Source organism: Mobula hypostoma, chromosome 5, assembly GCF_963921235.1.
Source record: "Mobula hypostoma chromosome 5, sMobHyp1.1, whole genome shotgun sequence".
In the NCBI taxonomy this organism is placed as follows: Eukaryota; Metazoa; Chordata; class Chondrichthyes; order Myliobatiformes; family Myliobatidae; genus Mobula; species Mobula hypostoma.
The window spans coordinates 38091772-38103528 of record NC_086101.1 but is presented as its reverse complement, the minus strand read 5'-3'; the positions used below and the strand labels follow the sequence as shown (position 1 = coordinate 38103528).

General features: G+C 41.1%; 1 protein-coding gene across 1 annotated transcript; it reads left to right on the top strand.

Moving 5' to 3' along the window:
- Positions 1-365: 365 nt before the first annotated feature.
- On the top strand, positions 366-10057 carry LOC134346781 (ras-related protein Rap-2a). Its single transcript, XM_063048418.1, has one exon. The coding sequence runs from the start codon at positions 1026-1028 to the stop codon at positions 1575-1577; it is 552 nt and encodes a 183-aa protein (XP_062904488.1). The 5' UTR covers positions 366-1025; the 3' UTR covers positions 1578-10057.
- The last annotated feature ends 1700 nt before the right edge of the window (positions 10058-11757 follow it).

Sequence of the window (11757 nt, the reverse complement as noted above, 5' to 3'; positions counted from 1 at the left end):
CTAACTGAAGGGGTCCGATCGACGGAGTATCTCCCGCATTTTCTGCAGTAATTTTCCTTTATCGTCAATCAGTGAACCCCAATCTGTGGGTGAGGCTTCCTTCGTCCTCCACTCCGATTGGACAATCCATCCTTGACGGACGTCAACTATGGGGGGGAAGGCGGGGCTGGTATAATTCTGCACTGCGATTCGTTGAAGGCAATTTGACGGACGGCTATTGGGCCAATGAGAAAGGAGAAAGGCTGTGCTGGCTGTGTTCCGTGCTACCGTCAGTCGACGACTCCTTGATGGACAGTCAGTGGGGCAATGGGCAGAGCGAGGAGGAGGGACCGATTGTGAATCCCCTACGTTGATTGGTCGTCCGCGTAGTCGAATGTCTGGCAGCTGAGGGGCGCGGTTTTCGCTACGGTGGCCGGCGAGTATCACGTGACTGTCGGCGCGGGCGGAGACTCCCCGCCCGAGAGAGAATGGCGGTGCTGAAGGAAGCGGGCGGCTGAAGAGCGGCGAGGCCCGGAGGGGGTGGGGAGAGGAAGCCACTCGACCAGTGGTCGAAGAGCCAAACGGGGTCGGGGGCGGAGAATGTGGAAGAGCCGGCGCCGATCTCCCTGAGATCCGGGCGGGTGAGGATCCGTCAGCCTGCTGACGGGCGGGCAGGCCCCGAGGCCTTTGTCTTTCAGCCGCCCCTCTGAAACGGAACAGTCGCCAGATAAATCCTCGCTCGCCCCAGCGTTAATTCCTCCTCGCCCTCTCCGTTTTCTGCCCGGCTACCGTTCGGTTAAAGGGGAGGGCAACCGTGCTTCCAGTCTGCCGACGTTTAATCATTTAAAGGGGAGTGGTCGGTTAAAGGTACCGCTGCCGACTTTGCCGACTTTTAATCTCTAGAGGAAGGGTGTGCTGTGCTGTTCTGCCGAGTTTTAATCAATTGAAAGGCCTCCAGGGTTGCCCTCATTTAGAGGGGAGGTTGGCTCCAATCCATTGGCCTTTGGTTGGATAAAGGGGGGTGCTGGAGGAGGCAGTAGGAAGTCATGAGGGAGTACAAGGTAGTGGTGTTGGGCAGTGGGGGAGTGGGCAAATCAGCTCTGACGGTGCAATTTGTGACGGGCACTTTCATTGAAAAGTATGACCCAACGATTGAGGACTTCTACCGCAAGGAGATCGAGGTGGACTCATCGCCCTCAGTGCTGGAGATCCTGGACACGGCGGGTACTGAACAGTTTGCCTCCATGAGGGACCTGTACATCAAGAACGGCCAGGGCTTTATCCTGGTCTACAGCCTGGTCAACCAGCAGTCGTTCCAGGACATCAGGCCCATGCGGGACCAGATCATCCGCGTCAAGCGCTACGAGAAGGTACCAGTCATCCTAGTGGGCAACAAGGTGGACTTGGAGAGCGAGAGGGAGGTGTCCTCGCTCGAGGGTCGAGCCCTGGCTGAGGAGTGGGGCTGCCCTTTCATGGAGACCTCAGCCAAGAGCAAGACCATGGTGGATGAGCTGTTTGCTGAAATCGTAAGGCAGATGAATTATGCAGCTCAGCCTGACAAGGACGATCAGTGCTGTTCTTCCTGTGTACTACAGTAAAAGATAACAACAGAAATGTTGAGACCAGATGGAATCAGCCCTGATGGGGAGAACTGCACCTTCTCCTATCCTAGGAGACAACTCGATTATTTCATATTGCTGTTACAAGAAGATGATGATACCGGCAGAGCTTCATGACTAAAATGAGATTAATCGCCAATTGCTGTTCTTACTGTGTCCTGCAGCAAAGGGAGTCAAGCAAGTGTCATTGGCTGACAGACACTGAAACACTTTTACGTGGGAGACCTACACCACCTCAGCCGGACATCCCTGTTGTGGACGAGAGGATATCATCAAGAGCTTTTTAAATGAGCAGTGCCGCTCCTCCAGTCTCATTCTGTTGAAAAGTAAAAACAAGAGTAATGTTGTTTTTGAAACAATCTCAATTGGATATGATATATGTGAATGCGTCAGTTCTGACATCATCAGCCTGGGAGAACTAGACTGTTTCATCCCATTATGGAAAAAAAAGCAAATAAGAGATATTCAGAAATTTAAGACTGAAGATGATGGCCAGTGTTTCAATTGTGTATGTGCACTGCTTTTATAAGATTGCTTTTTTTTTAAAAAGAAAAAAATACACAAATAATTTGATAACAAGGTTGAACTCCACGCTTGACAGGCCTGGCTGCCCTCTTCTAATGTGATGCCAATGAGGAATTGAAATCTGTATTTTAAAGAGGGACGTAAGTCGGCTGAAGAATCTTCTACAAAACCAAAATGGGAGAGCAGAGACTTGTCAAGTTCTTGTCTTCTGCTGTGAAAGGGAAAGCGACCTATGCGTCCTACGCGTGCTGCCTGGTGCACGTGGAAGAAGTAACAGGCTGCGCACTGCTGCTGTTTACCAACGTAAAGGAGACATCAGTGAACCTTTAAACTCTAGAGCCACGAGAACAGTGACGTCACGGGCTTTTCTTCAGGGTCCCATCAGTGAGCACAAATCCTTCCTCGGTACATTATGTTGGACGTTAACAATCCGTTCTGTAATTTCACATGTCATGCAGGAGAAATGATGGACATTAAGTTGCTCTGTTAAAGCCAGAGGAAAGGGGAAACAAATCGACTGTTGATCCACCAAAATGGTTGTGTCAAACAAGAAGAATGCTTTTAATTCAGTTTTATTTAATTTTGTGGGTGGCATGTTAACTGCTCTGCATTGTGTTGGTGCAAGCCCTTAGTGGTGGTCTTGTGTGGCTCTGCAGGGAGCTGAGGGGGGTGGTGGGGAAGCAAAGGTTTTCTCTAATTTCTGTCTTGCACAGAAGATTTAATTTGTCAAAGTATGATCAATGCTATCCAACACATTAGTGATGCAGGAAAAAATGTAATTGGCTTTGTACAGCTTCCAGACTTGGTAAACTACCTGCTTTTTCAAATGGCTTTTTTTTTAAATGTTTACCTCCAAATGCATTTTTGAATGGCAATTTCCATTCCTTGCAACTTTTTTGTGTGGGGTGGGGTGGAAGGGGAGAGAGAAAGGAATGGAAAACTTTTCTGTGTGGAATGTCAGTGGCCAGATCAGAAAGATGTACAAGTGGGAAGCTAGTCAATTGCTTGCTATGCCAAGAAATAAAATGTTGTTATTTGTCCAAGACAAGGAAATTAGAATCCTCCTGTGACCAAAGGTTTTCCACTGCCCTGTAGATGACAGTTCTTGGGTAAATGAATTAAAGGGGCCAGTTCAGTGACATTTGTTTCCCAGGTGTGTATAGTGGGACTTGGTCCTGTTCTGAATGGGTGCCTGTAAGTGGTGGCTCTCCACTAAGAAAAGGGGTTGGAAATGTCCTTGCACAGTCTTTACTCTGACAGATGTGGGCAACGAAGACGGGGTGGGGAGGGATGGGAAGGCACCTCTAGGGTTGGCTGGAACCCTCAGTTAGGTTTTGAGACTGTGCAGAGTAGAAGGGGCTGTTGTTCCCCCATACCCACACATGACTTCCGGCTGCTAGCAGGCATGTTTTAAGTGGGTACAGTGGTATGTGGAGCTGAAGGGGAATGTGTGCCCTGAGATCACATGTACCATGTTGGCAATTTCTCAAATTCCACAACTTTCAAGTTGAAATTTTTAAAAATGTACTTTACATCGGAACTACAGTCAATCTAGACAAATGTGATTCAGATTCTTGTATTGCACGTTGAGGAAAAATGGTATTGCATTTGCTGCTTGATTCTGTAGGAATGGAAGCCTTTTGAAATGATCAAATTTTACGATTATTCCCCTCAATTTCCTTCTTTTCTGATACAGAAATGGCAGAAATATATTTTCTTTTATGAATGGTGCTCAGTACTTTAAGTATTATGGGATTTTTATTTTTTATTGTTGAACCAAGAATATAATGTATGCATGGCTGAATACCAGATCATTGCTGAAGTCTTACATTGAAGCATTCTGTAGTTGTTAAAATTGAGTGCAGTAGTGAAGTGTTTTGGTCACTGCTGTCTTATTTTGCTTTTAAATATGACAGTTGTGTTACAGGAGCATTTTATATTTTATCTTTTAAAATGGCATTGCATAGAACCGACAATTGGAATTATGAAGTTTTTTTTCAAGTCTATCCCTATAAAGAGAATAGTAACAGGAATGTCGTTAAAAGTTCTAACCCTTGATCAAACAAACCTTGTGTGGAGATATGATGCACCCCGTATTCAGCTTTTGCCACAGGATTTCCCAGGGAGTGCTTTACTGGGGTCTGAGTGAAAATCTGAACAGTTTTGTGTGCACCCAATACAAGTAAAGCAGCTAGATTCACGGCGATCTTTTTTTGAGGATTTCCTGTTCTAGGGAGCTGCTTTGACCCTTCCTGTGGATGACTTCCTGCATCTTCAACAATCTGTGGTGGATTCTGTGACTTCATCTGTTGGAGAAATATTTTAAACGCAAGCGCAGATTTATTGGGTGAAAGGACATCTCTGCAGATCATTTCTGGTCGAATAAACGAAAATGCAGTAAATGGGGATCCACTCTGTATGACGTTTCTGTAAAGGATGATGGAAGCCTTAGCCTCGTGCGGACATTTTTAAGCATTCAGAAATATATTTGGTTATCCGTATATCTCAGCTTCAGTTTACATTTTTTTTTAAACGGTGTCTTGCATTGTTTTTATTATTTACCTGAATTTTAATGTGTATTTACAGCAATGTTTCATTTGATTTTTTTATTATTTCCCACCCCTTAAAAACATCTGTGTGGGCAACATTCTTTGCAATGTACATAATCTAGTTGGGACTGGCATGATATCAATTTTAAATTGGTTTTGCTTTTAAATTTCCAGAATACAAGTTCAGCCATCACTTAAAATGACATTTTGAAGAAGGTAGCCTGCGCATAAGGACAGAAGACCTACGGATGCACATTGCTATTGTAAACGCAGACATTTCTTTTCTGTCTGATGCTTCCTGGAATTAGATGAGATCATTTGTTCAGAAAATGATGGTTATCGTTCTAAGGAAGTAACTTTAATGGGAGTTGTGAAGGGAAGGGAGTGATTGTGGGGGTTTATGTCTAATCTGCACAATTGCCACCAGCCTCTCTCATAATGATGCTAATATCATTTTTAGCATGTTTACTTTTGACATTCCACCACTGGGTCTCGTACTGCAGAACTCCTTAATAATTGGTGCGTTCATTGTAAAATTAGCTAGTTTTAAAAACAATCTCTCTCTAAGATAGATGATGGTATAGTAAACAAGCATCCTCACATTTCTTTGATGCTCTGTGGCTGGTCTTCCTGACCACATCACACCCCTTTCAAATGTGATGAGATGCTGTTGTGCTCTGATCTGATTGTAAGCTATTAAAAGTTGGAAACATTGAGCACTTAACACAAAACGTTGCAAGCCATTGGATGTCAGCATTAATTTTAAAATCTGGAGGATCAGTAGTTTAAGGTCAAATGTAATTGCCACACAAATTTAAATCTTGGTGCAATTGGCATTTATTTTCTTCAGGCTTTTTTGGAAGAGCTTACTGATTGCTTTCTTAATAATTTGTTCAAGTGAGGGCAGAAACACATTACCTGGTGCCTGATCAGATGTTCCCAGTGCCATGAAATGTTCACTAGAATATAAATCCCATTGGTGTGGTTAAGTCCTAGTTATCCTCACAGCTTTCCACCAGAATCTGAACTGAATCAAATTCCATATTACTCTTGCATAGCCCAGTTTTGAACAATTTCTGTATTACAATCTGAATTAAAACAACAACTGGGCAAAACTAAAAACTGAAATTCTCTCTCCCTCCCACAAATGAAATTTACCTAAATTTGTCATAGTACCAAAATAACACCTTCAAACCAGAATTATGAATTATTTCCAGCAACACACAAAATGCTGGAGGAACTCAGCAGCCCAGGCAGCATCTATCGAAAAGAGTAAGCCATCAACATTTTGAGCTGAGGCCCTTCATCAATTCTGATGAAAGGTCTCAGTCCGAAATGTCGACTGTTTGCTCTTTTCCATTGAATTTACCTGATCTGCCGAGTTCCAACAGCATTTTGTGTGTGGCTCAGATTTCTAGCATCTACAGATTTTCTCGTGTTCATGAATTATTTTGAATATTTTCTAAATTTATATATCTGCCTTTTTCATACTTGGTGGAAGTAATCAATTCCTGTTGCATGCATGCTATCTGTTTCTAGGAAAGGCTTGAAATCTTGGTGTTAGACCACTGTTTAGTATAAGGTCACGAAGGTTCCCAACAACAGGTTGAGCAGGACCCATTTAAAATGCTGATTGTTCTGTTTGTTTTGCTGTGGAGTAACAAGAACAGTCCAAATATCTTCTGAGTGAGAAAGCTGTTGCATACAGTTTGTATACACAGGTTAGAACAGTATTTAGTTATGTGACGTGTGTGCTTAAGTTATGTCATTGATAATGTAATGTTTATGGTGACTGGATAAAAGGAGCTATTCATCAGTGTTTTTATTCCATTTTTTGTCTTTTTTATTTATTTTATGAAGTAGGAGTATTTTAAAACCTCAGTGTTTTCGTAGAACCTACTAGCTGTATTGAAACAGTCACCTAGTGAACAAACACAAAGGGAAAAGCCAGATATGTCAAAGCCTCAAACTTGGATTTGTTTGTGTCCTGTGTACAGATGTAGATGCTAAAGAGAATGTTGGAACAAATATGAGTAGACTGCAGTTTGCTGACTGAACTGTTCGCATTCCCATTGATACTGTTAAGTTTAAGAAGCATTCCATTTACCAAATCCCTGACCACCTGGTTTTCAAATGTGTGGAGAAGGTTGGTTTGTTTGTTAAGAAATTTGGATTGGGTTAGTTTAAGGAAAATGTTAAAAAGAGGAGGACTTTGTGTTTTTTTTATGAAGCCTGTGTGGGAAACTACAACAGTTGAGATCTAATCAGATATATTTAATATTTTATTACCATTGTGCATCTACCAATTCACTTTTGCTATAATTTAAGATTAATTTATGGAACTTTAGGCATTGGTTTTACAGAGAAACGGTGGCATGTGCACCTGAATCACCCTCAAAAGAAAGACTTAAAGTGTCTTCTGTCAACCATTTCTTGGTTCATTACTTTGGTGCTTTGTACAAAATATACCTCTCACACAAGTGCTTCCCTCCATTCCTCTGATTATTCCAGTGGACTTCAGTCAAATGTGTTTTCTTTAAATTGGTGTTCACAGCTGTGCATAAAAACAGACAAAATAACAGCAACAGCAGACCATGTGGTCTTTAAGCCTCTCAGTTTTTAGTAAACTTTGTCTTCACTGGTACTGGGGCAGCACATCTTGCCTGTATTAAATAAACCATCCTTTCCTGTACATATCTTCTGTTTAATACTCCCAGTTTCTAGGCACAAACCTCTTTGCTGCACCAGATTCATATCCATTATTCTCATCCATCTTCCATAAACTTAAGTTCAGGCCTGTCTTCTAATCTCTAGCCCCACATCCATCATTCTTCCCAATTTCCAGAAATCACTCTTGGATTTGAATATTGTTAATGACAGGCCATCTACAGCTCTAAGATAAAGCGTTCTGGATGTTCACATTGGAGTGAAGAAAATATTCATGTAAGGATCAACTAGGTAACTCCTTCTTGATCTTGAGATTGTATTCGAAAGTGGAGTCACTTTTGTTTCTGTTATGCTCCCACTGCAATCAGATAATATTACCATCTGCACTTTGAGAACTCCAGTCTTAAAAGTTTTATGGCAATTGCCCATTGCTCTAAACTCCTGGATACATAGACCCACCCGGGAATTGATCCAGTGAGCCACTGCATCGCTGCAGGGAGACTAAAACTGTACTCATCTCTCTGTGCTTTCACCAAGACCCTGTGTAGTTCTGACACAACTCCCTGCCTCCAGTGGCCCATTGCAATTTGTGCATCAGAGTCCATGTCAGCCGCTTTCTTTGTTAATTCAGGGTGACCTGTTGAGCTTCATTGCACTTGCAATAGTGCTTTGTGTTTTTTCTTTATATCCACCTCTGATGCTGCAGCATTTTCTCAGAAATACAATGAAGTGTTGGCCAAGTATTTGTGTCCAAAATGGCACCCAAAACAGCAGGAAGATCCATCAAGTTGTGACTCCCAAATAAAAGCAGGTGTTACTGATGCTTAACACAGTTCATAGTTTTAGTCAAGATGCTTGTAATCTTGTAAAGAAGAGTTTTATTGCTGATGCTTTTCTTTGTACTGGGTGTGAAAACATGTTAAAATCCTTGAGCCTCCAACATAAACTGGCTGGAATAAAATCTGGTTATTCACAGCAAAAAGATGTATCTCAATGTGAATTGGAAATGTCTAGGCACAGAACAGAAATGGACATGATGATGCTTAATGCATTTGGCATGCAACGTATCCCCCCACATATATTTTTGACACAGGCCTCATTTTGTGTATGTGGGAAAATGATGTGAGATAATTGTAACATTCCTAAGTTGTTTGAAAGAAAACCCTTGCTTCTCGCAAACATGATTCTTAAAAGTATCTGTGAGTAATAAAGTATATTTAATTTAACTAAAGGAGTCCATGGCCACTTTGTGCTGTGAGAGAAGAAATATAGCCTTGTGAATTGGCTGGGTAGTGTGCAATTTATATAAGTCTGTACTGGGAGCAAAGTATAACCAAACCACTACATTAGCATTCTGGCCTAATAAAAACCTTTCTGAAGGAAATGAGCCCTATTCTAGTTGAGTAGACTAATGTAGAAATCTGTTCTATTTTCATCCAAACTTTTCTTACTCATTCTCTGTTTTCTAAGAAGTTTGATGCTTTGACACATGTCCAGCAGTGTTTGATTTAGAATGTTAGTGAAAAGATTTGACAATCTTTAAAGTTGGAGAATGTCTGCTGTTTTCTGCAATACAGGGTGGTTGCAATAATATCACCACTTCCCAAACACCACACACACTCAGGTAGTATTGCTATTCTTGAGAAGGTTATTCTGCCGCTGAATGGTTCTAGTACCTATTTTTAAGAGAGGCAAGGAGTTCAACCCACTTCGTAGATATTTGTTATCAGTTAGTTGCTATCCATGTAAAAACCATTTCATCTTCACATCAGGGTTTTTGGGAGTGAGTTATGACATTTTAATTTTGTAAACTGAACCCTGTAATCTGGAGTGACGACTAGTAAATGCAAGAAGACCCCATCAAAAGCAGTGGAATAAGGTCTGTGTTAAGTTCTAAGGATGCCCGTAGTTTAGCTTCACCTCAGGAACGAATACTGATGCATTTTCGAACAAAATTATAGCTGACGGAATCATGCAAATGAGCAATTAAATTCTGAACAACTAAAACTTCGATGCCAGATACATTTATTAGTCTCTTCTTCAGGAGACTGTGATCAGGGATATTCATCCAACATTCTGATTTGCCATGTGTATTCCTGTTGAAAACTTAAAGCAACTGATTCCATTGAGGTTTGTGTGTTGGCTCACACATTGCATTTGTTTCTAACCTTTCAAAGTGAGCACTGCTGGGAGTGGGTTGGGGCGTGGAAGTAGCCAATTAACTACCCAAATAGCTGCCATAGCTTTTTGGGAAAGATTGATCCAGTTATTTACCTTGGTAAAGAATGTTGCCTTAACAGGACACATTGGCTTGGGTTCTGGTATTAACTATAATGTATCAGAAAATTGTTTACTTTCCTGTTAAAACCAAAACCAAACCACCATTTGATATTTTTTTAAAAATCTATTTTGTATTATTTTGGCTTTAATGGTTTCTGATGCTTTTTTTTCTAGAATTTTGTTCAGTTAACTCTTGAGTTTTAACATATATTTTTGGCGCTTTGCTGAAGTGAAGTAAGACATAACCTTTTTGGCAGTTCACTGTTGAGCACTAACACAGCTGAATACTTAATGGCACCATTTTTACCAGGTGTTGACTGTGCTGTAGCCTTGTTTCTGAATTAAGCAAGAAGTGTAAATATAATTTGATGCAAACATGTCAACTGTATTTGGATTTAAATTATTTTAACAAAATTAAATTTATTTAATGAAATCTAACCTCTTTTTGTGCCTTAATGATTAGGTGGTATTTTTAGAATGTAAAACAGTACAGGAGCAGACCTTTTCACCTATGATGTCCGTACTGGATGCAATACCGGACTATAAAGATGTTTAGGTAGGGATTTCTGCTATTAATGGCCTTGTGTAGGAAGATAAAATGGAGTGAAGGGAAAAGTAATGTTACAGCTCTATAGGCAGCAGCTTTTTGTTTTGAATGCCTTTTTAATGAAGGCTGATTGTAGAATGACGCATGGTTTTGTGTGTGGGCTAGCAACGATAACAAAATGTTGGGAATTCCTAGATGTTCAGACAGTATATAGGGGGAAGAGATTTGGGGCTATGAGAACACTCACTGTGTGATTACTGAGTATCTCCTATTGCTTCCATGGATCGCCAACATCCCCTGTATTTCAGTTTTGTGGCATGAGGTTAAAGCTTTACACAGAAGTTCCCAGCTGCAAACTGCAAATGTTTGGCTTTCGGAACTGGGAAAAAAATGTGCATTCCTTGAGGCGATAGATTTAATAGATATGAATCTGTAATCTGAGCATCAAAACAGCAATTGCAAATGAGGACACTTGGGAATTGATATTTTCCATATAACAAGTCTGACAGTAAAGCAGTTGGTTTGGAAGCAGGAATGGTGATTGCTACTGTCCAGGGTTGAATTATTCACTGGTTTGTAGATGGAGTGATGAAACATTTACTCGGGGATATCAGGGGTGAGAGTAAAACATAAAAGTGGGAGAACCTTTCCAGTATGAACTTATAATATTGTGCCTTAGCTCACTTTGTGGTCCAAAGACCTTTTTGAAAAATCTGATCATGAAAAATCTTGCTTTTTATTTTATTTATTATTTAGAGATGTAGCAAGGTCAATGTGACCCAAATAACCGGCATGTCTTTGGGATGTAGGAGGAAACTGGAGCACCCAGAGGAAACCCACATGGTATGGGGAAAGCCTGCAAATTCCTTACAGACAGCAGTGGGAATACACCCTTTGTAATCAAGTTTTTTCCCATTCACCATATAATTTCATTGTACTCTAGTGTCTGATAGCTCCAGGGAAATATTACAGTGCAAAAAAACAAACTGCTGGAAGAACTCTACAGGTCAGGCAAAAGATCTGTGGAAGCAGAAAGGTGGTTGGCGTTTTGGGTAGAGATCCTGTATCAGGACAGGATGCACAGAGAAGATGGCCAGTATACAGAAATAGAGGGGTGAGGCATGTAGGTTGGAGATGAGTAGAATCAGATGGGGGAGGGGGAGTGTTGAGACAGGCTTGTAGATCAATGAAAATTTTAAGGGCACTGTTTGAAAAGATTATTGCCACTCAATGTGATCTTCTGTATTAAACTGTAAGTGGAATTTGGGGCAGTTAATCAGAAGGGTTGAGAAATTGCAAAAACCTACAGCACAATACATTGCAGAGCATCAATTTACCACTTCTGTATAAGCATCTGTAAAACATTGGTAAAGTCTCTGTCAGAATACACTGTTCATTACTGGCCCCACACATCGGATGAAACGGGATGGGGATGTAGTGCAGAGGTGAAGGGAAACAGATTGCGACCAAGGATGCTCAGTTCTGTAAATTGATCAGAAATCAGGTTGTTCTTGGAAGAATGAAGGGTGATTTCTTTTATAAGTGTTTAAAATTGTGGTTTTGAAAGTAAGGGAGCAAATACAGTGGAACA

Excerpts from the sequence above, each read along its gene's own strand:
- LOC134346781 (XM_063048418.1), top strand. The coding sequence starts at position 1,026 with ATGAGGGAGTACAAGGTAGTGGTGTTGGGCAGTGGGGGAGTGGGCAAA.